We start from the raw sequence: 25,526 nt of genomic DNA on the forward strand, positions 1-25,526 counted from the left end.
TTTTTGGAGCACTTTATGCCTTTGTTAGATAGCTGACAGTAAAGAAATGACAGGAAATGAGAGGGGAGGCAGCAGGGACACTGCAGCTCATGGTTGACACCCTAACCCTTTGAACACCCCCTCAATTCCATTTTTGGATGTCGTTGGATGTCATTAGGTTTGTCTGAAATATCTCAACAACTACTGGATGCATTGCTAAGACATTTTATACATTCACTGTCAGAGGAAGAATCCTAACGACTTGAGTGATGCCCTAGTGCCAGCATGAGGTCGGCTTTTTTGGTTGGATTGATTGCCATGAAAGTTGGTACAGATATTTAAGTTTCCCAGAGAATCTTAAGACTTATATAATCGTCTGACTTTTAATCTAACACCACGGGCAGGTTGGGCTTTTCACTTATTTAATGAAATATCATCTACATCTACTTAATGGATGGTATTTGTACGGACATCAATGGTTTACGTTGAATACTAATGACTTCAGCACCACCTGGAGGTTGACATGTGGTTTTGAGACCACACATCTACTGAATGGCTTGCCATGAAATGTGGTGCCAACATGTCCCATATTGGATGAATAACTTTGATGATCCTTTAACTCATCCGGCTCCATCATCAGGTCGAGGCTTACTTTGTGTTTAGTAATATTAAAATGCTAACATGTTAAATGATGGTAAACATGGCGAACCCAAATAAAACAAGTTCCACATCTAAACTAATCTCGTTCTCCAATGATGTGAAAATGAACACCAAGAAAATCATTAGCTAATGTTCTTGAAAGGATCTGATAGTCATCTCGGTCCAATCCAAACCTTTGTGACGTTTAACATGATTGATAGTGAACGTATGCAGCAGCATGTGCTGTTATTAGTTTCTTGTACCTTGTATTACAGAATCCTTTAATGATAAGAGATTATGGACAACTTTATTTCTTTATTGAACATTCCTCCTCTGTGTTCAGCACAATCTGGAGTCATAATAATTACAAATAATTAAGCTACCATGTCATTTGTTTATGGGTGGAGAGAAATTCAGATTTTTTTATTTGTGCATTTCGGTCCAAATTTGATATTTTGTGTTGTGCAGCGCAATGACACATCTGCTGTCACTTGCTTTCTTTGTTCTGCATGATTAAATGCAGCTGGTAAAAAAAAACTACACACCCAGACATCCTAATGATATGATATACTGTACAGACACCTACTGCAGCGGCGCAGAGGGAGGACACTCTATACTTACCTTCCTGCCCTCTCACTGACCTCAGACATGTTGTTTTGTAACCCTCAATTCCCTCGTTCAATCATTATTCCACACTTACAGCGATGATGCGCTTTTTAATCCTCTGGAACGTCAGTACTGGAGAGGTCACATCCATGTAAAGTCTTTATTAATAAACCATTTCCGTATGTTTCTCTCCTCCCGCTACAGATTAGCTGCATTGAAATCCAAACAGACCACGCACGTCAGTCAGGACAGCACACTGCGGTTTCATCATCTTGTTTACACAGATCAACTCAAGTGTGAAACCGGCCACGATTGCCATTTGAAACACGTGAGTGTTCTCAAATAAAGTTGTTATTTAGTAAAACGTGTGACAGAAATGACTCAGTGGTGTAAATAATAAAATGAATGATGGATGAATTCCAATTAGCTGCTTCAGTTTCAGGGTCCTTGTATTGATTTACTGCCCGGGGCGCTGGGATAGAGCAGAACAAGCAATCATTTTATTAGTAACACACATGAGAAGTGAAAAAAAACCATGGTGTGCAGGGACTTTAAAATACTTAAGGTGCAAACTTCCTGCTTGTTGCTGCATCCGGAGGTCTACGTCGAGCCGGTGTCCGAGTCCATCCCTGGTTCATGTTCGGCGATCTGGAAGGCACCCGTTACTCATTTCCAGTTGGGAGGTCCAACAGACACCTGTTCCACCTGAGCTGCCCGGTCACCCTCTAGACCACCCCTGTGCAGCCCCCGTCCAGCCCCACCCGGCCGTTTGCATGAGGTGCCCGGCTCAGACATTCAGTTCCCGGGTTACTGGCCCCTGTACTGTTGGATAAATTACCTGCTACCTAGATTCAACATCAATGTTCACTGTCACGGAGCCTGTTAGGAACCAAATGCAGCACACAGTAAACCAGGAACAGTTGTAAATTATGTTTAATGTTGAAGCTTGGCAGGTACAGGGCAGGACAGATACTCAGCACAGGGTAAATACAAAAGTCCAAGTAGACGGACCAGTAGGGGACAGACAGACGGTAGATCGTTGCCGGGCAGAGGATCAGGAGAAGCGAGTGGTCAGAGGCAGCAACAGGAACTCAGTCTAGACTGAAGCGCTGGACAGTCTGACATGAGTCTCAGTACAACCAGGCAAACAGAGTGTGAGCAGGAGAGGCCTAAACACCGGCTTGATTGGAGATGAGATGCAGCTGGAGCCCAGGTGAGCTGATAAAGTGGGAGCAGCAGGCTGGAGAGGAGGAAGAGAGGTGAGAGGAACAATGCAGACATGCAGACATGCAGGAAGAGAAACCGTGTCAGTCATGTCCTGTGAAGCTTTATTGTTGTTTTTCTTTATATTATCACTGTGATGTATTAAGGAGGTTGTGGAACGGGACGCAGGTTAATCTGAACTCTGTAGGTAAAGAAACTGAGGTAGAAAATGTCAGCCTGCACCCTACAGTGCACAATCTCACCGCACTATCCATGTCCACTGGTGTGCAACATGTGCCTGTTTGTGGAGATTGGATGTTCTGGCTCTGACACAGGCTCTCCACACTTCACAGACTTCCATTAAAGGGGAAGCCAAATTCAATTATTGTGCCGGAGACTGCAGGAAAATACATTCTCGGGTCACACACAGACAGACACACACACACACACACACACACACACACACACACACAATACAGCAGCAGTTAACACTCTGAACTCACTGTTGGCTCAATTCCAATTAGTCTGCAGGCACCTGCTGCCCTTTTCTCAAACTTATCAGTTTTTAAGCCACTGAATAAAAAAAACCTTGTGATATTTTTATTTTCTCATGAAGGGTATGAAATTATTTTTGGCATATGATATTTTTGTCATGACCAGGCATCATCAGCCACAACTTTATCACTTCATCCCAGTGCTCCATCTGTCCCCGGTCATTCCCAGCTAGCATGTACTCTATCAATAATTACCCAGCCCCCTCCAGGAGGCTCACATGTTGGACATGTGTCTCACATTTTCTAAAGACATCAGCACTTGTTTGTGTGCAGGAACACTGGAGATATTTGAGAGATATGTTATCTCTGACTTGTGTCCCAATCTGAGCAGATCTGAGCACCGCAGGACTGTGCCGAGATTATTATCCTGTGATCCAAAGATGAACCCATTGTGACCCTGAACTACTCGTGTGCTGTCTCATTGTGAGTGGATGATGCCTCGACATGACCAATAAGCGTTAATCTTTAATCAAGAAATCACCATTTCTTTACTGTTAATTCACTTCTGTCACTACAGATAACTTCAGCTGTCAGAGTGTTGCAATGAATCATAATGGGCTCAATCTTGCACTTCAGTTCCCGTAGAGTTCATTAAGCTCAGAAGTAAAATGTCAGCGTCTTTGAAATTACATCTTTATCTGTTCCAGAGGAAACTCCTTATCAGCAGTAGCTCCATTTATTCCCAATCAAAGGTTATTTTAATGCCATAATGATCCCAAGGTTAATAAACACTTTGACTATCACCAGTCGCTAGAAGTCAAAATACCTTTTTATATGAAGCTGAGAAATATGAGCTGCAACTATGAAGTTTCGGACGTGCTCATTGTTAAAAAATAAATATGATCATCCACAAACGTTAACCGAATTCTGTTTTCCAGCTTTTGCAGTCCTTAAGATTTATGATCGCCTCTTTGATGTTTAATATACTCTATTGAACATTATCGTGTTTTATGGCCTCATTCAGTCACCGCTTCATTCTGAAGGGCCTCATTGGGCAACATAAAGACGCACTCACACACTTGTTACGGTGCTCAAATCTTCAAATGTCCTCTCTGCCAACTGTCGATGTTTTCAAACTCAACGCTTGAGATTTGAATATCAACCGTGAGCTGGAAGGACGATTTTGTTCTGTAGCTGTAACACAATCGGGACTATGGGTGGTCTTCTTATATGACTTACTTTTGCATCTTCCATCACAAAACTTAAATATACTGGGGAGCCGTGTCCGCAGTAATCATTGGACTTTTTCATTTTGTGCATTAAATTTGATTCCTACATGTAAAATATGTTATTTAAGGAAAATGTTCCCAAACAGAAAGCAGGCAAATGTTTTCAGTGTTTTTTCATTCTTGTGTAAAAGTTTAACCAATTCCAGTAATCTGATTAAATCCCCAGTCAGGGTCAGGTCAATGATCAGCTGGTATGTAGCAACAGAGACAGCAGATGGATTTGAACAATGTATGAACACTGCATCATAAAGCATAAAGGGGATTAGAGTGTAAATGATTGCGTGGACGGGGTCTGTGAGGGTCTCTGAGGGTCCGAGCTGGCCGCCATGAGGAGGCACAGGTGGGCTTTCAAAAATAGAGTTTTATTTAAACACAAAGTAAATGATTTAACAAATGACAATTACACAATAATAACATTCTGGACCAATAATAGAGGTACACTAAACTGAACTTAATGCAACTGAACAGACTAACCTGACAATGTGACCTGATAAGCTGGACACGGAGGGGACTGTATATAATGGCTGATCAGACTGTTCCTAACAAAGCACCAACAAACTAAAGCACTATAAAGAAATAAACACCATGAAGTGTTCACTTCCTCTATTTAAATGTGCCATGTCATCATCTATCTGTTTGTGCAATGGGAGCTCAAAAGGTCAACAACACATGAAAAACAAAGCTGTGTGTGTGTGTGTGTGCAGAAGATCAAAACCGACAAAAGAAATGCCGAAAATGTCCTTTGTTTTGTTTTGAAGACAGATTTCTGTTGAATGCTCGTGGTGCACACTGAGCACGCTGACGATGCTTTGTGTTTCCCGTGGGCTGTTTCCACACTAGTTTAACTGAATGCTGTTAATGTGACGCAGCAACAGGAGGAAGTATTTAATTTAGCGTTAGCTAAATAGAGTTAACCGTCAGCAACGAGGCTGTAATCAATGAGATAGTAATGGGCTGGATTGCTTGCATTGTTTTCCTCTGAAGTAAAGCGAGCTGAGTCAGCGGAGTCCGCTACTAACAATAAAAACTACTATAATGAGGTTTTTACTGAAAGTGAATGCATTGACTGGCTCCTGCAGAGAAAATGCCCAAAATGAATGGTATCAAAGATGCGATTTCATAATCCATTTAAAAATCTTGAGGTTCAAATGCACTTGTTTTTGCTCTAAATGCTGTACAATGTGCTTTGGGAGCTTGTTCCACCATCTTGGTGCCAGGTTTTGTTTGAGGGGAATCTGGGTCCCCCTCGTAGTGAGGGAGTAGCGAGCCGATTGGCCGATGCAGAGCGAAGTGAACGCGCTGGGGTGTATGGTTTGACCATGGCCTGGATGTAGGAAGAGGCTGATCCATTCACAGCACTGTTGGCCAGCACCAGAGTCTTGAAGCAGATTCGGGCCAACACTGGTAGCCAGTGGAGGAGAGGTGCATTGTGGGAGAAGTTGGCTTAAAGACCAGTCGGGCTGCTGCATTCTGGATGAGCTGTAGAGGTCGGATGGCTCATGTAGTCAGTCTAGCCAGGAAGGAGATGCAGTTAGGGCGTGAGATGTGATTTTGTAAAGAGTGTAAATTATAACCTGGTTATAATTATAAACTGCTCTCAGGTTTCCTGGAGGATGAGACGGTGTAACGGCTCAATTGGAGATTACGAAAAAAAACTGGTTTGTTTGGTAATTATGGCAAAGTGCACAAATGTTTCTTATTCCCTCAAGTGGAGGAAATAAACAGCTCCTTTACTTAAATCAATACTCTAGTGCTATACTGTCACAGTAACTGGTATACACTGTGCTACTTGCAATCACAGTTGCTGTGCAACAGCTAATCGAATAGAGCTTTTTACACGCTACAGTAAAGTGAGACGCTTTAGATTTGACTATACATGCCAAGAATTCAGGGCTTGAAAATCTGTGAAGCTCCTCGTTCTTAAAAAAGACCCGTCAGCTGTCTCTGCTAGGGGGTTGTTGCAGACTTTTGATCACTAATGGGATATGTTGTAAATCTGTTTCTATTTGTACTAATGTGTTTTCTTTCCACTGACTAGGGAGAGAAAGATGTGCGGTATAAAAGACACAACTCAAGGTGAGCCCTCTTTCACCATTTTGTGCCTTATCTCACGGTTTCTGCTAATCTCTTGCAGCCTTTTCAATCATGTCACGCCCCTCCTGTTTCATTCCCCAATCCTCTTTTATTTCCCCAGTCTTTATACCCCCCCCCCCCCCTCTTCTGTTTTCACTAAACTGGAGGAGGGAACTGAGAGCAAAGTATAGAATCCCTCCCAGACACTCCTGTGCTGGTTATTGAAGATCCGCCACTCTACAGACACACTGCACTGTCATATCTTATCTCTCATCTCGTACAATTATACAAACTTAGATACCGCCGCCCATCTGAATCCTGTCTGCTAAACGTAAAAAAGAAGGCAGGGAGGAAAGATGGTAGTCAGGAAGGGAACTGGGGGGGAAATGTGTCCAGTGCTGTAAAGTGAAAAGAGGGAAGGCTTCAGAAGTGTGGGCTGGATTACACTGACACTTAAAAAGAAGCTCGCATTGGCTTCTGCATTTCACCAGCAGCCAGGCTGGGAGACTAAGAAGGGAGCAGTGAAGAAGTGGATGAGACAGCAGCTCCAGGAGGAAGGTGTACTCACTTGTATTTTTAGTTCTCCTTCCAACTCTTTCACTTTTTCTCTTCCACACTTTCTTTGGTGAAGGCTCGCCATGGGCACTGGCATGGACAGGTTTCTGTGGTCAGTCCTGTTGCTGCTGCCAGTCTTGGGACTCTCTGAGGCTCTGCCAGAACACTGGTTGCCAGGCTATTATGACGGCACCAAGGACGGTGCACTGATGTTCCTCAATGACTACAACACCACAGCTGAGGAGGTGTTATTCCAAAGCGTCTCTGCCAGCTGGAACTACAACACCAACCTCACAGACTACAACTCGGCGCTGCAGGTAGGACAACTCCTGGAGTCTTAGTGCTTAGAGGGCGACATGTTAGCTGAAACTTTCTGTCACGCTGGCATGAAATTGGCCCATTTAGATCAGTAGTTGCCAGCATTAGCACCACGTCACTATAAATGCATGCATGGTCAAGGGTTTCTGTGGAGCTGAGCCCTGCTTGATTTGGACATCACTCTTATTCATCTCCCTCCAGAATGACATGCTCAGTTTCCTCCCACTGCAGCCAACTCAGCTTGTGTGTTAATGGAAATATAAAACAAATCTGAATGCCTACAGTGCGAACGTCTCCAAGTTTTGAATGCATTTCTAGGGGGTCTTGCATGCCATTTTGTTGGCTACTTACTGTATGGTTACAAGTATCTGTTTTTATATGTTCTTCAGATGGACGCACCTGCTACAGAATGCAGTTCTGCACACACCAATAGTCTTTATGATCCAAAGTGGCAATATTGGCAGCCCATAAAATGCCTCATCTTTGCATAAATTCAAAAATGTGAGGCAAGCTATGAGACATTACATTAATGGCAGATTGTAATGGTTTGTTTAATCTCAACGTATACCTGTGAAACGTTGTAGACTAGAGAGAAAGAGAGGGAGAGAGAGATAGAGGATCCCAGAAGTGTACAGCGAGGCAGGAGATGGCAATGAAACTGTAGCGTGTGAAAGATGTTTATTTGCCTTCAGGCACAAAGGTTAATTCACCCATTTTCATTGCGTTGTGCAAACAAAAGCTTATTCTGTCACGTACAGACTCGCAAATGCAAATTGGCCAACTGACACTCTCAGGGCAAAGCCTCTGGTGCTTGGACAGCTGTCACAACAGGATTGCAGAACACTATCTAGGATTTGGTCTCCACACAATGAACAGGTGTAGATATGGAGCAACCCCTCCCCTAAGAATTTGTTCTGCTCTCCAGAATGCAGTCCGGGATGTAAGGTGAAAGATGAACGGGATTGTAGTTGTAATGTGGGCAGTTCAAAGATGGGATCAAAGTGGATCAGAGCGCTGAGCTCCATCTAAACTGGCAGCCAGGGAGCGGCAGAGAAATGTTCTAATGTTGGCGTTCCACTTATGCTGCGCTGTAAATCTATTGCACAACACTGAAGTCATTAGAATAAAGTGGCGTATTAAATAAACAAAACAATTAATTAATTAAACAAACATGCAAATGCAACACACGCACTTCCTCCTCAGCTTCATATGTGAGGGTGTTAGTCATGGTGGACATGTGGAAGATCGGACAGAATGAGGATCAGCTCACAAGCTATGAGAGTGGAAATCAATATCTGATGTCTTTCGAACCCCAGAATGAAATTCCAGCTGCCTTCATGTGTCACAATCAGACCTGCGGCTCGTCTCACCGCTTACTGCCAGTACTTCGATGTGAAGTTTGAGAACTACCTTCAAGCGAAACATTTAGCTTCTAATTAAGTATTTTAGATACAAATAACTATTTACGTAAATACCTACCTTAAAGGATAAATCAAAGCATGTGTACTCATTCATTGCAGCTTGTAGAACAAGAAGACATTGAGGGAACGTTTCTTTGGTTGAGACTGACTATCTGGGAGGATGGATGGGTGTAGCCAGGCTGGAAAGAAAGACAGATTTTGAGAGGAAGAGCACAAAGGTCAGCGTTAATGCTTCAACTCACTGCCACCAGTGTTCCTCCTGCAGCATGTTGTTTTAGTGAAGCCTGTGAGAAAGACAGATAAAGGCTTCCATGAAAACATCCCTGGAATGAAGCTCCTGGTTTCTCGGTTATCTCAGAATGTGGTTACCTCGACATTAGTGTGACCATGTTTTCCCAAGCGTGATTTTAAGCTCGCTCAATTTCCAGTGGTTTCTTAACTTTGACTTTGCAACCTTGTACTTTCATGTTATTCTTAGGCCAATAAAATGTCAAAGATGCTGCATATGGGACACCTAGTGCTGTGACGATAAAGCTGTAGTTAATCATTTTTGAATTGGAGCAAGTTAAAGTGGCGCACGTGTACGATGTTCCACAGCAGCCTATTCATGCCGTATACGAGCATGTGTACTTGAACATGGACAAGTCCTTTTCAAAACATATTATCCTTGCGCTAGGCTTGTTCCGCTGTTCTGTCCTTGCTCCCAATCAACTGATAAAGCATTTTCTTTTTATGTTGGAACAGCAAGGCCCAGATGTAGACGTGTTGCAGCTATAGAAGTTAAATAACAGAGTATGCAGCTGTTAGCGGCTCATTTGTTAATAAAACCAAACTATTACATCGGTGAACTAAAGTATTGGATAAGTTTTGACTTTATTATGGTGGGAGATTAAAAGCCAGGGGATCACCAAAGTTTACAAAGACTCCTTTTCCGCCTTATCTTTAACCGGTCAGAGCATTTCGACCAAAAATAAATAAGTCCGGACCCTAAAAATGTGGTTCCCGCCGTGTCGTATGGATAAAAACTAATATCTGTATTACCAGAATTAAAAACTTGCAGGAAATCAATGCAATCCCCCATCTTGCTACTACTGTTTACTTCCGTTGTACATTGTGTAACGCCCTCCATTGATGACGCACCCTTGAGCAGAACTTCAAAACTTCAAGCGGAACGATTTGCGAGATGGGACCAAGATTCCAAGAATTCTGAACAGAACCGGTTCAGGAACCACTCATTTTAGTGTAAAAGACCTTTTTTAATGCCTGCACCAAATTGCATTGTATTCCATCCATGCACCACTTGACCATGACAATCCATCCAATATGTTCAATAGTGAGAAAGACGACATGTGTAACGACAAACTGATATAATATCAAAGAACCGAAGCTTCCTCAAAGTAGAATCGATTGTTCCCTGTCGTCTATGAGGCGTTGCAAATGATCAAATGTGTAGTTATTTTCACATCAACGATTATATCCTCTTATCTTTGCTACACTGAGCTGCAGAATGTAAAAGACTGATGCTACATCTTTCTTTAACTTTTTATCATTCTCCTCTTTAGGTGAATGCATCCCTTGACGAACAGGCCTTTTCCTCAGCGTGGGGGTTAAAGGCCAAGGAACTCTTCAATAATGCGTTTCTCAACACTCTCGACCCTTCAGACAAGAAACTCATAGAGAAGATCAAGATCCTGGGAGTGGCCAACCTGCCCCCGGAAGAAAGGAAGGAGGTTGGTTTCTGTCTCATATTTTCTAATGGGGGAATTTGTTCTGACCATGTTTTTATCACTATTAGTGCTGACCTCTTGAGCGTCATAGACTGACTCCCAATCTCTTGGTTTTGTCTCCAGTACAACAACATTCTCAGCACCATGGACAACATCTATTCAACAGCCAAGGTGCACCCAGAGCCGAACATAAGCTGGAGCCTGGAACCTGGTGAGTAAATGTAGAACTAGAAGGGCACTTGGAGAGCGCAAGACCTCCAAGGCTATGACCCGTCTTGCAATCATTTGTGTATCTGCCCATTGATTTCAGATCAGTCCTTCCTTGGTCCCTAATTCACCCTTCCACCAAGTTTCATGAAAACCAGGCCAGTAGCTTTTCCCATAATCCTGCTGACAAACCAAACTGAAAGCACAACCTCCCTGGTGGGCAGAATAACGGCTCACTTTGAGGCTCAAAATGCGTAATTTATACGATTTTAGATCATTTGGGATTATTGGAAAGAAACGAGATCGGAGCAAGGTTGAGGAATATAAAACCCACAACAATGTTGAGAAGAAGTCTAGAAGAAAGAACATTTGTAAGTGGTTAAGATCTTATCTGCTCTTGGAAAAAGTAACAGGATGGGCAAAATTACTTCACAGAGGTCTCCAAAGGAAGTGTTATGGATGTGCGCCCATAAGTGTTGAGTAAAAAGCCATAGAAACATCATGTCGGTAGCTTTTAACAGTGAACAATGGCTTTGTGTTTTGTCAGCAACAACTGCCAAAAGTAATTGAGAATTGCTTGCCAACGCACACAGTGTGACAAACAGTTATTTCGACTTAAGCTTGTTTATGTTGCCGATTTGTACGAGGTGCAGGTAAACAAGGTAACTGATTACTGGTTCCTCAGTGTTGGAAACAATCTAAGGTGGAACGGGGTCATTCAATGTGCGCGGTCCATCCTTTAACACAACACATGGTGTCGTTGTAATAACAGACCGTCAACCAACTCTTTTTCCACCATTTGAATCATCTTCACCCTCATTTCCTATTTTTGGCATTTTGAAGATAAATGTTGTTTTAGACGACACTCGTATCTCAGAATCTCTTGGATAATGAGTCTGTTCTGGCCTCTTCCTGCTGAGAGCATGAAGTTATCTAAACAACGATCCGTCTTCAGCAGCTTTTGAGTTGTACGTTTTCTTTTGTCTGTGCACCGGATTAGCTCTGCCACCCTTAATATGCCACCCTTAATATGCCACCCTTAATATGCCACCCTTAATATGCCACCCTTTATATGCCACCCTTAATATGCCACCCTTAATATGCCACCCTTAATATGCCACCCTTATATGCCACCCTTTATATGCCACCCTTTATATGCCACCCTTTTCTTCATGACTGATGTTTTATTTTGCAGATCTTACAGATATCATGGCCAACTCCAGGAGCTACAAGAGGCTGCTGTACGTGTGGGAGGCCTGGCACAATGCATCAGGTGTACCTCTAAAGGAGCACTACCCCAAGTTTGTTTCGCTCAGCAACAAAGCCTCTCAAGAGGATGGTAAGAACTCTTTCACCTTTTGACATTAGCAACACAAGGTGCATAATGCTACAAATGAGGAGGACATGATTGTAGAACAAGAAGATTAAAGGGGTAGAAATGAGAGAACATAACAATTTGTCCTGTTTAGGGTTTGCTGACACTGGAGCTGACTGGCGCTCTTGGTACGAGTCTGAGACCTTTGAGCAGGATATTGAGGGTCTCTACAGGACCATTCAACCCCTCTACCAGAATCTGCATGCGTTTGTGCGCCGCCAGCTGTACAATCAGTACGGACCCAAGTACATCAACCTTAAAGGACCCATCCCTGCCCACCTGCTAGGTACAACTGAACATTTGGTAGTGTATGTTGCTACCTACACTATCTGCTGGCAAGAGCCATGAATTTGTGCTGCATGACAGAAGGGACTGTAGATCAGAGGGAGTCTTCAACTTTCCCATGCCCAGACTTGTACAATTTTTCATCCTTTTATTGCAATTTTACTGTAAAGTTGAACACTTATGTCAAAATAAGTATGTGAATAACATGCCTTGCGTGTGCACAATCAGCCAACCCTGGGAAGTGAGATTTATAGTTGCCGCCAAAGAGAACGAAACTTCAAATTAAATGTATGATATAAAAATTAATGAATTCCAAACTCCTTTATTAAATCCCTTTTTGAATCTCATTAAATCTTCTTAGGTAGTTTGTTTGATGGGGAATAAACTCGGTTAAAAAAGGAGTATCATCCACAACCTCGGAGATCTTACTGTGGTGTATTTTGTCACTGCTGCAATTGTTTTCGTACAGTCCCTAACATAAACGGTGATTTAGTAAAAGCTTGGGTAATCATCAATGATGTAATCGCACACGCCAGGAACAATACAGTATCGAGATGCAGACGCAACACTGAAAGACATTTTGTGTGCTTATCACATTACTGTGATTGAGTGGTTTCCTATAGCGCCCCTGAGCCGAGTATCCCATAACAAGTCAGAGTTGTTGCTTAAGTGTGTTTTCTTCCTCACACTCAGGAAATATGTGGGCCCAGACCTGGAACAATATTTATGATATGATGATCCCATTTCCTGACAAGCCCAGCTTCGACGTGACTGATGAAATGAAGAAAAAAGTAAGTGTGGCGGAAAGACTTTGTGCCTTTTAGGATGAACTGTAGTAAAAACAAATCCTTCTGTTGATCTTGCAGATGGTCACCTCAAATGATACATCTCATACATCAAACTCTTGCTCTGCTTTTATGTGATTATAGTTTCATCAGATGGCATTGAGCCGAATGTTATTTCTTATCCACAGGGCTATAACGCCACGCACATGTTTGTTGTGGCCGAGGAGTTCTTCACGTCTCTGAATTTAGAGAAGATGCCTGAGGAGTTCTGGGAAGGATCCATGCTGGTGAAGCCTGAAGGTCGAGAGGTGGTATGCCATGCGTCTGCGTGGGACTTTTACAACCGCAAAGACTTCAGGTAACATCTTAACGTAGCTAGAAGTGAAGTATTTAGTGAGTTATAGTTGCACCTAATTCATTGCTCATCTTCTTGATAAAACTTGATAGAACAAAGTAATTTGATCCTCTTCAGGATCAAGCAGTGCACCACAGTAACAATGGAGCAGCTCTTCACTGTACACCATGAAATGGGGCATGTCCAGTATTACCTGCAGTACAAGGACCAGCCTGTGGGCTACCGTCGCGGAGCCAACCCCGGTTTTCACGAGGCTATTGGCGATGTTTTGTCACTCTCTGTCTCCACACCCAAACATCTGCAAACCATAGGACTGCTGGAAACTGTGACTTCTGACGATGGTAAAGAGACAAAGACAAAAATGTATACCCTTCCATGGAGCAGATGTGGATGAATTGCCAACGTTTAATTGGATAACTCCTTACTCATCATCAAATGTTTAAAAAATAAAATTGTGTTTCTCCAGAAACTGATACCAACTTCCTGTTAAAGATGGCTCTGGAGAAAATAGCCTTCCTTCCCTTTGGCTACCTCATTGACCAGTGGAGATGGAATGTGTTCAATGGAAACACGCCTCCTGAGCGCTACAACGCTGACTGGTGGCACCTCAGGTAGGCCTTTATACACAGGCTTGAGAGAGCCGTGATACTGAAGGTTTAACAAGGAGCTGAAACTCTCTATAAAGCTGAGGGGAGCTGCAGATTTGGATAATAATTCTCTGTACGTCACACTGTTTTTACATTGTAATTTCAATATGGAAAAAACTGTTCTAGCTGCTTTACATTGGCGCTCCCAGAAAGTTTTCATAGGGGCGGCCGGATGAAATCTTGGTGGCGCATCAAAAGCCATAACTGAATTTCAGGAACTCTTATGCTTTCGTAATATGTAAGATAGTTGAAAACTGTCAACATGAGAGTGAGACTGGTGAGATTGTTTAAATCCCAGCCACAACAGATTAAGTCAAGCTACTCTGAGTAACAGTAGAGCGCTGTGGTTGCACTGGCTGGTATTCACACTTTGTGTGTGTGTGTGGAAAAAGAGCACACATGCCCAGCTGACAATTAATGGATACATAAAACTTAACGAATGGGGAAAGAAAACTATCCTTATAGGCTGAACAACTTTCCAGAACTCGTGTCTTGGTTATGTAACTCATGCCAGTGTGTTTTAACTCTGTCTCATTTTCAAGGACAAAATATCAAGGCATCTGCCCAGCCACCCAGCGCACAGAGGACCACTTTGATCCTGGTGCAAAATACCACATCCCTGGAAACACGCCATACATCAGGTAACATCCTGTTCTATGTAATTGGTAACTGGTTTACCCACAGAAGACATGAAGACGATCAGCGTGGGCTATTGACATGTGTTTTGTATTTTCACGGTCGTCTGATTAGCTTTACACAAACAAACTTGAGATTTAAATTGCATAAAATGAGGCCTCTTTAGTGCACAATCAAGTGCGCAAGTTTGTGTTTGTGCCTGCACATATGAGGGAACTGGGGAAATATGTGGATGAAGATGAAAGAATGGCTGGTGTGCTGGGAATTAAGGTATTGTGTGCAGTAATCAGGACTCGATTACTGGTACTTGAGTGTGGTCTTTAAACGATACAATAGCAGGAAGCTTGGAAAAAAATAAAGCCTCAAACTCCAGCTGGGTTCTTTAACAATGTGGGGACTGACGGGTAGTCAAACACACACACACTTAAAGAGAAAAACAGTGTGTAGTGGTTGCTGAAACACACACTTACATTCTTATCCAAACCAGTGGGGTCATGTTTAGTTTTGTACTATTCTAGTCAAATATGAAAGTAACAAATGTTATGATTTGACTTTAATGAAATCACTGAAGAGATAACTGAGCAATTATTTCCCCTGCAGGTATTTTTTCAGCTTCATTCTGCAGTTCCAGCTCCACGAGAAATTGTGCGAGGCTGCCAATCACAGGGGTCCCTTGCACGAATGTGACATCTACCGCTCCGTAGAAGCTGGGGCCATTTTAAAGTATGTCTGGTTGTTGATTACACAGAACATGAATAATGGCTTTAAGGCAGCAGTGCAGGTGTAATGCATGTCATTTCATTCTACGTCCTCCAGGAAGATTCTCCAGGCTGGCTCTTCCAAGCCTTGGCCTGAAGTGCTCCAGGAGGCTATAGGGACCAACAAGGCGAACGCCAGCTCACTGATGAAATACTTTGAGCCCATTACTAAGTGGCTGGAAAAGCAAAATGAAAATGAGACTTTGGGATGGCCTGACTTTAATTGGGTCCCACCCATCCCCGAGGGCTACCCTAAGGATATTGGTAAGAGTGAATGGTGAACCAATAACAGAAAATAAAACTTGTTCATATTATCTGGTAAAGGGAGAATTCAGTATAAGAACTAATCTCAATAAAGCAGCATGTAAAAAGAGAATAAATCCGATTTTTCTTTTATCTTAAATGTAATAACTGTTGCTCTGCAGGATGGATTAGATGCGGTGCAGTGGGGTTTCTTTAGCTTTGATAAAATGTCTGTCTGTTCCAAGATTCTCTCTGCATGTATGCACACAAACAGAAAAGTGCAGTTTTCCTATCCATTGTAAGCGAACGCCGAAAAATAATAAAGCCTGTGGTGTTTACACGTCATACTCATAATCTAAAAATGTGTTCGTATCCAGACTTGATTGCATGGATCTTTACTTGCAGTATTTCAGCTGACTTGCCCCTCTTGTTTACCCAGACAAAAACACAGATGAGCTTGATGCAAAGACATTTTTAAAAGAGTACAACAGCACAGCTGAGGTGGTGTGGAACGCCTACACAGAGGCCTCCTGGAAGTACAACACCGACATCAACGAAGAAAATAAGCAGGACATGGTGAGACCCTCTGACAGGCCGACTACATAGAGATCACTTTAACATTGTTCAAGCATCATCATCATCAATCAAATGTGAAGGACTGTCGTGTCGATTCTGTGCATTAATCAATAAAATGATCAATAAAATGATTGTTTAATCAAATGTGTCAATGAATCAGTAATTGATTGAGTCACTAATCACCCAATGTATGCATGCATCTACCTAATTACATGTACCCATCTGTGGATGTTTAACCCATCCATCTAATCATCCCTCCACTGACACATAATGTGAGAATAGAAAAATTAAAGAGTATTCATTATTCCTCTGTAGCTTAAGAAGAACCTGGAGATGTCAGTCCACACCCTGAACTATGGAAGGCAGGCCCGTCAGTACGACACCACTGACTTCCAGGACGGCTCGGTCAAACGCATCATGACAAAACTCAGCGACATTGAGAGGGCCGCGCTGCCGCAGGCAGAACTGGAAGAGGTGTGCAGGAAATGGTTTTACCGGTCTTTGTTACTCCTCCTTATTGGTTGAGCTGAATGGGGAAGTTTTTCGTTCTTGACAATAAGGGACAGAAAATCTGAGACATGTTCTCTATAAACAACTGTCAATGCGCATGCAACAAGGATGCAGATATGAATGATAGCTTATGCTTATTAGAGTCAAATGTTTGTGGCACTTGCTCACGCTGACAGGCGTCCATCAGCTCTAGCTAGCTAATACTTTCTAGCTAACGACGGACTTGGCAGATGGTAGCAGTAATGACGCTAACCAAGAATATAGTTACAGGCAGTCAAAAAGGAACCGTCCCAGACCATTAACGGCAAGCAAATTAAGAAAACATAAATTGTCCAAGTTGACTACACATGCGCAACAATTGGAAACGCAACCAAATTCGGAAACGCGCTGCAAGTAGCAACACACGACAACGGAAACTGTTTCCAGGAGACACTAAAAGGTGATGCACACGGCTGGACTTAACCTTAGCATTTAGCTTATTTGCCTGCCAATTCAAATCTATAAATTTATATTTGGCTACAGCATTAATGGATGCTTTCCAAGCCTGTAATGAGGCACAAGCAAGATAAACTACTGGTAGTTTACTGACATGATTCCTATCACTTTGCTTAATGTGTTCATCAGTTAGTGTTGACTAACTGCTGCCCTTTCATTACAGAAAGGGTCCGTTTACATGTTAGCTCAGTCTGCCACTTCCATCAGCTGAAAGCACACTGAAACTCTAACCACATGTCAAACTAACCACCAAAGCCATAACTGTGAGCTGTCTTACCTTAATACAGGTTTCTATTTCTACTTCCTCTTTGCTTCACCCCATCGAGGCTCCGCTCGCCCTGATGCTGATCTTTGCACTCAATGCCCAATCAGCAGGTAGTAATGACCTGACATTAGAGGGCTACGCACGTATTCATAGATCTCGGGTTACGCTCAGTAACTACTCATTTTTAATCCCACCATTTTCTGTAATGTAATATTATCTAAAAGTGGTGGAAAGACCACGTTAAAATCCGTTACAATATACACAAGATGGACAAATACTTTGGGTTTGTTTTTAAAACCTGTGAACCTACTTGTGTGCAATTAAGCAAGAGCCACCATGAATTTGCTTGGATTTGAATTTGAAAGGAGAAGGCTCAGAGCTCTAGGAGTTGTGCACAAAAATATACTTTTGTCAAACAAGTACCAGCCAACTCAAGCACTCAAAAGCAAGTAGTAACTGTAACTATTGTCAATATGTAAATTCAACATTCAGTGATTCTCAAATGTATTTTTTTTAGAGTCATTTGTTTCCACCTGAGCACTAGAATGCTGCCACATTTATTTACTAAATATCAAAAGCACGTACTTGCTGATGGTTTCAGTGAGATCTATTGCTTTATCTTTCAGTACAACACTCTCCTATCCAACATGGAGACCAAGTACAGCGTGGCTGAGGTGTGCCGAGATGATGGCACGTGCCATCCACTGGATCCAGGTAAAACTATGAAATACACGCCGATCCTAATGTGAACTAATATAATGAAGCAAATGTAGCATATGAGTAACACTGCAAAAAAATGTTTAATACAAGAATACTCTGCTGCATCGTACAGCATGCAGTAGATAAAGTTAGTGTAACAACAGAACGTGCTGTGTTTCAGATCTCCAGAAGATCATGGCAGAGTCCAGGGATTATGACGAACTGTTGTTTGCCTGGAAAGGATGGAGAGATTCTGCTGGCAAAGTGCTTCGTCAGGATTACAAGAGATATGTTGAACTGGCCAACACAGCTGCCAAACTCAATGGTATGACCTTGTAGAGTAATTGTACCTCCACCTTGTGATTCTCTCTGAAAGTGGGACCTGGAGAGCAGGCGGGAGCAGTTTGAGAATTTCCTTTTTCAGAGCGAGCATCAAAGAGCCACTTTAACACATATTCCATGAAAGACATAAAAGTGGTATAATCTTGTCATCTAAAGCTCTGTATTCTTTTTTGCCAGCGTTCGAGTTTGGTAATTTGGCCACTGGCAAAACATAAACAACAACAAAATTGCTTTTTTTCTTTCTTTCTTTCTTTTTCTTTCTTTTTTCTTTTTTTTCTTTTTTTCTTTTTCTTTCTTTTTCTTTCTTTTTCTTTCTTTCTTTTTCTTTCTTTTTTCTTTTTCTTTCTTTCTTCTTTCTTTTTTCTTTTTCTTTCTTTTTCTTTCTTTTTCTTTTCTTTCTTTCTTTCTTTCTTTTTTCTATTTCTTTCTTTTTCTTTCTTTCTTTTTCTTTCTTTCTTTTTCTTTCTTTTTCTTTCTTTTTTCTTCTCAGTGAAATCATATTATCCATTACAGTTTTGCATAATGACATAAAAAGAACGAAATAAGCAAAACATGAATAGATTATAAATTAAATAGTAAAAAGAAAAATAAGAAATGTAACACATTTAAATAAAACACACAAAGATACTAACCAATTGGATTCTAAGCAAATAAAACAAATATATATCCACACATCTATCTTCTAGGGGAGAGGGATATGTGAGATTAGGTCTGTTATCAAATGTCTTCTTTTATAACCTTAGAGAGTAGGTTATCTGCTCCATCTCCTAGATATCCCAGATTCTTTGGGTCTACAGATTGTATGTGGGAGCCTCAGGCATTAACTACTTAATAGTAACACACGTCATTGCTGTGGTTAGTGAGATCTGTAATTAATCATTTGCAGCTCTTCCCTCTATGCCTTCAGGTTTTACCTCTAATTAGGCGATCCGTGGGTCTTGAGGGATGTCAGTCTGGAACACATGACCCAGAATGGTCATAGTTTAGAGCATGAGCTGAATATGTGGAAATTATTTCCTGTTTGTGCTCCACAATTTGTCCAACATTTGTTAGTTAGTGTGTTGGACCCATCTTTGCCGTTATATGTGGTGTTCAAAAATATCTGACAATGAGCTTCCACTTGAATTCCCTCCACAGTTACCAAGTGTGCTTCAGAGCATATTAACTTCAAGTCCTTCTTTAATATCTCTTGTTGCATATCAGCCTCCTATACGTCTTTAATTTGTACTGAATTATCTGGGTATAATCTGACATTACTTTTCCCTCATTCCCTCAAAAAAGTCTCAATTGTAAATACCTAGATGAGTCAGAGATTGGGTTTCCCTTTAAAGTTAATGGCACCATTTAGGATATTTTTGCTTCAGAAGCAGCTTCAAAAGTTTGCATTAAAATCTACATTGTCTATGTTACAGACACCTCACTGATGATTTATTTAATTGTATCCCTGCTACTGTCTGTAGGCCACTCTGACAATGGGGCTTACTGGCGCTCCCTGTATGAAACCCCGACCTTTGAGGAAGACCTGGAGGCTCTGTGGAAGGAGCTGGAGCCGCTCTATCAGAATGTGCACGCTTACGTCCGCAGGTCTCTGTACAAAAAGTACGGCTCCAAGCACATCAACCTGAATGGACCCATTCCTGCTCATTTGCTGGGTAAGTAACAAGGAGGAAGTTTTGGGACTGCTTTTCATAAAGCTACACAGTGTGTAAGTACCATATTTGGAGCCTTCTGCAATTGAGTTTTGATTATAACAGACTTTCAGGAGTTGAGGCAGTCAGTATTTCACTTTGGAATTTAAAGGATTCTAACACTTTAGCCCAAACTCTCCTTTTGTGTGGAAGCATACCCCATTGATATTCTGTCGTTGGCTGGTACATGCATTTGGATTTAGGTGGGATTTAATTTGCTTTCAGAGGCATCAAGCGTGAGATTGTGTGTGACAGTTCCACAGGGTGAGCGATTGGACTGACTCACAGCCACAAATCCCACTTGGTTTAACACCGGCAGAGCAGCCGGAGAGCAGAGTTATAGGACTTGTCCAATAACTTGCAGAAAAGAAAATATGAATGCTGTCTTCTGTCCTTTCAGGCAACATGTGGGCACAGACGTGGTCTGGCATAATGGATTTGGCCATGCCCTACCCGCATGCCACGCAGGTCGATGCCACTCCTGCTATGGTGTCACAGGTGAATGAACACATGAGCCAGCTGTTGCATAATGATCACCTAGCCTGCACACATGAATACACAATGACACTCGCACACGCACACGCACACGCACACACACACGCTCATGCAGTCTTTCACCACTTTAGAGGTCAAGGATAATTTTTGTTTCAGTGAAAATAAGAATCTGATGCAGTCCAAAGTAACGGATCAAGCAGAATGAGGATAGATATAAAGGATTTTAATTAAAATAGCAAACATCCATAACTGACATGACATATTTTTTCATTTGTTTACACTTTGTCCAGTGACACCTTTTCTAAATGAAGCTGTTGCTTTTTCCAAATGTTGAATGCCTGCAAACATGTTTACATATACTCACACTTACATCCACATCTTCACCGATACTCTACTTTTCCCGCTCAGGGCTGGAACGCCGTCAGAATGTTTAAGGAATCAGACAACTTTTTCATCTCTCTGGGTCTGCTGCCGATGCCAGAAGAGTTCTGGAACAAATCCATGCTGGAGAAGCCGTCTGACGGACGCCAGGTGGTGTGCCACGCCTCTGCATGGGACTTCTACAACCGAAAAGACTTCAGGTTCATTTCTTGTATTTTCAGACCCTGACTGATTGGTAGGCTGCCATCAGTGCTGTCAGTTCTGACATCATGGTGGTCTTGCCTAACATTATTACTCACTCAAAACTTGCAACCAGCCAGATATACAGTATTCTACTGCTCAAAGGTTTTAAATCTCCTGCCACAAAAGCTTGATTCGGTACAGACAGATGGTTGAGAGGACTACTCTATATTCTTTTAATGGTCTTTCATGCTTTTAGGTTGTAAAAAGTCCCAAAGAAAAGCGAGTTCCCAAAAATATTTAGAGCCTGATTGCAATCATCGTTGTGGTTCAATAATAATTATGGGTCAATTACGTTTTTTGGACTGGAAAACTAATTCTAAATCGGATCGAGTCTCCGTGACGTCACCCTGAGGTTTCTGAAGAGCCGTTGTTAGGCTCTGGCCGTCGCCATTTTGGCAGTGCCCACTCCGATTAATCCATGGGCAAAGAGGTGGTTCGTAACTGTAATTTAGCCATAGAGACCCACACCATTGTTTTGTACCAGGCTGTAAACATGTGCATTTCTGCTGTAAAGTTGGGAATTTTAACATGTGGTGTTTATGGGGATTGACTCTCTTTTGGAGCCTCAAGTGGCCATATGAGGAACTGCAACTTTGGACACTTCTGCATTGGTTTCATTTTTGAAAACTGGAGGTTGCCTCTTGGTCATGTAACACTGTGGGGACATCAACTAAATCCAAATGACGCTGTTTTAAACTATTATTGAACAGGTGATTCCAAACATTAGAACGGTGGTGTAAAGGATTCAACAACATGTTCAGACATTAAGTGCATGGAAGCCAAGAAGATGTAACACTAGTGGTGTTCTTTGCTGTAATCATGGCCTTGTTTGTGTGTTCAGGATCAAACAGTGCACTGTTGTGACTATGGATGACCTGATCACGGTGCACCATGAGATGGGCCACGTCCAGTACTTCCTGCAGTACAAAGACCAATCCGTCTCCTTCCGCGATGGAGCCAACCCCGGCTTCCATGAGGCCATCGGCGATGTGCTAGCCCTGTCTGTGTCCACGCCCAAACATCTGCAGACCATTGGCCTCCTGGACAATGTTGAAAACAACCACGGTGAGTGAACATGAGTCCGGTGCACTTCTGTGAAAGCATGTGATGTCATAACACCGCTAATGATTTGGGTGTTTCTGTCCCTTCCTCTAGAGAGTGATATCAACTTCCTGATGAGCATGGCGCTTGACAAGATCGCCTTCCTACCTTTTGGCTACCTGATGGATCAGTGGAGATGGAAGGTATTTGACGGGCGCATCCCGTCGAACGAGTACAATAAAGAGTGGTGGAACCTCAGGTAAAGTTCACCAGTGTTTTTACAATTACATAATGCAATGTTTATCATCTAGAATGTTTTTTATAGATTATTAAATAAAGGAAAGTTTATCAGTTCGTGGGAGATTGACTGTGTAATAAATTAATACATTTGTAAATGATTAACTCAAATTAAAACTAGATTATACATCATTACATTGCAGAATGAAATACCAGGGACTGTGTCCACCTGTAACCCGCACTGAGGATGACTTCGACCCAGGTGCAAAGTTCCACATCCCTGCCAATGTGCCATATGTGAGGTAAAGTGTCCTGACTCGGCAAAACAAACAGGACATCTGATAATTATAGAGTACAGATAGATTGATAACAGCTTCAACACACTCCAATAAAATATGGAAAGATAAGATAAGCACAGATCCTCGCATGGCTAAACAGAAAATCATAAGCATTATGCGGAATTGATGTCAGTTTCCCTGTTTCCTGTTGATTAGAGCAACGCAATGACCGTACATGTCTATTGATCTTCAACCAGGTACTTCGTTAGCTTCGTCATCCAGTTTCAGTTCCACAAGGCTCTGTGTGATGCTGCCAAGCATGTGGGTCCTCTTCATACCTGCGATATCTACAAGTCTAAAGAAGCTGGGAAGCTAATGGGGTGAGTAGCCTACACACACACCTACACACACAGGTGTACCAGCCCATAACTACCTTGTGTAGAGAATGATATGCAACCACTTAGGCTATAGTGTTTCCATACAAAAAATATCCTTTACGTGTCAGTGTGCATTCATTGGGATTAAAAGTTAAGTAAAATCTCTTTATTTGTGATTCTACTGATCCTCCTCTCTGAGCCTCTGTGTGTTGCCGTTTGCAGGGATGTGATGAAGCTGGGCTTCAGCAAGCCGTGGCCCGAGGCTATGACCATGATCACCGGACAGCCCAAAATGAATGCCCAGCCTCTCATGGAGTATTTCGAACCGCTCATTAAATGGCTGGAGGAAGAGAACAAGAAGAACAACGATATTCGCGGGTGGCCCGAGTACGACTGGAAACCATCAAGTACGTCCAGCACATTCAATGCATCCACATACTTTGATACTTCCACAGAAACATGAATAACAGCACACGCATGAAGCACAGCCTACTCGCTTTGTGTTAAATAAGTTTTCCAAACACCGAGCCAAATGTTTTTTTGATCTCCTTCCCAGAAAAAAAAAGAAAAAAGAGGCATAATGTTTTCACACAGAGGCATTCATTTTGTTTTTCTCCTGCGGCTTACAGTGAAACCAATCTCCTGCTCCTCTGGTTTTACTGATGAGATCCTGCTGAAAGGATGTGTACAGATTAGAGTGATGAGATTCTTAGCAACAGGGCGAGGAAGAGAGAACACAGCTGTTGTCACGCAGTTAAAAAGAGAAAAATACATAATTTGGGTTATTATTATGTGGCACAGAAATATGAAGACGGATGTTTTCTTATTTCATTTGTATGACTTTTGTTACATGACCTATATTTTGATGGAAAGTACACATTGACATACAATGCTGTTATGTTTTCATGAATTTCTTTGACACACTGACTTTTTAAAGCTTTATTAATGTTAAACTATGACTTTTTGTCTGATACTTTTTTATTTTTGACTAGTATGTATAGTATAGTACTTTTTTTAATTACTATACTATTACTGTTTTATGACATGTGTTACTTTTTAATGACATACAATATTATGAGCATTTAATGACATCTTTAACATACTATACTATTATCTTTTAAAAGTCATGGAATATTATGTCAGAAAAAAGTAATTAAAAATGTCATAGTATAATCGGTCAAGAATGAAAAATAAAAGTAATAGAGTATGTAAAGATAAATCCTAAAAAATAATAGTATTGTAGTTAAATTCATAAAATAATCATATATTATGTTAAAACAAAACGTCAAGTTCTTGTGCTTTGAAAAATGCTGTAAGAAATGTCATATTATATTATACACTATTAAATAAATTGGCGAAAATGTTACTAGTATAGTATACCATAAAAATGTCTATAAAAAGTGATAATATAGTGTATAAAATAAAATCAGAAAAAGTCATTGTATATTGTATAAAGAAATATATAATAATAATCTTAATTCAAATCATTAAAAAGTCATTGTATTTCTATGACATTTTTAATTACTTTATTTTATGGCATACTATACCATGACTGCATATACCCTAAAACTGCTCTTACTTTTCTTCCCTTTAGCGGCTAAAGTAGGCGTGTTTAGATCTGAAATTGACAGAACAGCACCTCATGTGGAGAACTGCAGCTTGTTCAATATGTTAAATGTGAACGAGTAAACATTGTAAACATTCCTTCCATCAGTACTTATTTGTTATTTCCTGTACGTGTCCAGCAGGTGAAGTCAAAGCTGATAAAGTGGACTTCCTGGGTCTGAGTGTGGAAGGCTCCTCTGCCGTAGCGGGCCAGTGGGTCCTGTTGGTCCTCGGTGTGGTGCTCCTGTTGGTCACCATCCTATTGGGCTACAAGTACAGGAAGTCAAAAAAGAGGTCTGAAAAGTCCTTATCCACGATGGAGCTCAAGCAAAAGGACTAGTCCTCCGTGATGGTTCACTGTCGCTCGCACAGTACCAACCTCAATGTGAACACCATTGTTTTTGTGTGCTGTACAATACATCTGATCAAATGTGCTTTTCTTTTTGGTCTGCCTCCTTAGTCTTGTATATTTATTGTATACACTTCGAGTAAAATTATTGTTTGCCTATGCAAAAGAACATTACAGTTTGGTAATTTAATTGGAATATTTGAATGTTTAGGGAGGAAATGTTTTTAAATGAATGTTTGTAAAGTCATTGATTGCATTTTTTGAATATTTGATTTTTTCTTTTGTTGAATTTGTTGCATTTCTACAATAAATACATTAAATATGTATTCTGCTCTATGTGATCAAACGAG

The 25,526-nt window shown here is 41.5% G+C and overlaps 1 protein-coding gene across 2 annotated transcripts; it reads left to right on the forward strand.

Annotated features, from left to right (window-relative positions):
- Positions 1-2,465: 2,465 nt before the first annotated feature.
- Positions 2,466-25,500, forward strand: ace (angiotensin I converting enzyme (peptidyl-dipeptidase A) 1). Of its 2 annotated transcripts, XM_029456133.1 has the most exons (27): positions 2,466-2,483; positions 6,249-6,286; positions 6,915-7,155; positions 10,140-10,307; positions 10,428-10,515; positions 11,707-11,850; positions 11,981-12,172; positions 12,865-12,962; positions 13,145-13,314; positions 13,429-13,652; positions 13,778-13,922; positions 14,501-14,599; positions 15,195-15,317; positions 15,411-15,616; positions 16,035-16,171; positions 16,487-16,645; positions 18,068-18,155; positions 18,322-18,465; positions 19,943-20,134; positions 20,571-20,668; positions 21,074-21,246; positions 22,131-22,354; positions 22,445-22,589; positions 22,771-22,869; positions 23,103-23,225; positions 23,445-23,629; positions 24,968-25,500. In XM_029456133.1, the coding sequence occupies exons 3-27, from the start codon at positions 6,922-6,924 to the stop codon at positions 25,165-25,167; spliced, it is 3,858 nt and encodes a 1,285-aa protein (XP_029311993.1). In that variant the 5' UTR covers positions 2,466-2,483; positions 6,249-6,286; positions 6,915-6,921; the 3' UTR covers positions 25,168-25,500. The 2 variants fall into 2 exon arrangements, with proteins under 2 accessions (XP_029311993.1, XP_029311994.1); XM_029456134.1 differs by lacking the exons at positions 2,466-2,483; positions 6,249-6,286 and having other exon boundaries at positions 6,751-7,155; positions 24,971-25,500.
- The last annotated feature ends 26 nt before the right edge of the window (positions 25,501-25,526 follow it).

Source organism: Cottoperca gobio, chromosome 19 (assembly GCF_900634415.1).
Source record: "Cottoperca gobio chromosome 19, fCotGob3.1, whole genome shotgun sequence".
In the NCBI taxonomy this organism is placed as follows: domain Eukaryota; kingdom Metazoa; phylum Chordata; class Actinopteri; order Perciformes; family Bovichtidae; genus Cottoperca; species Cottoperca gobio.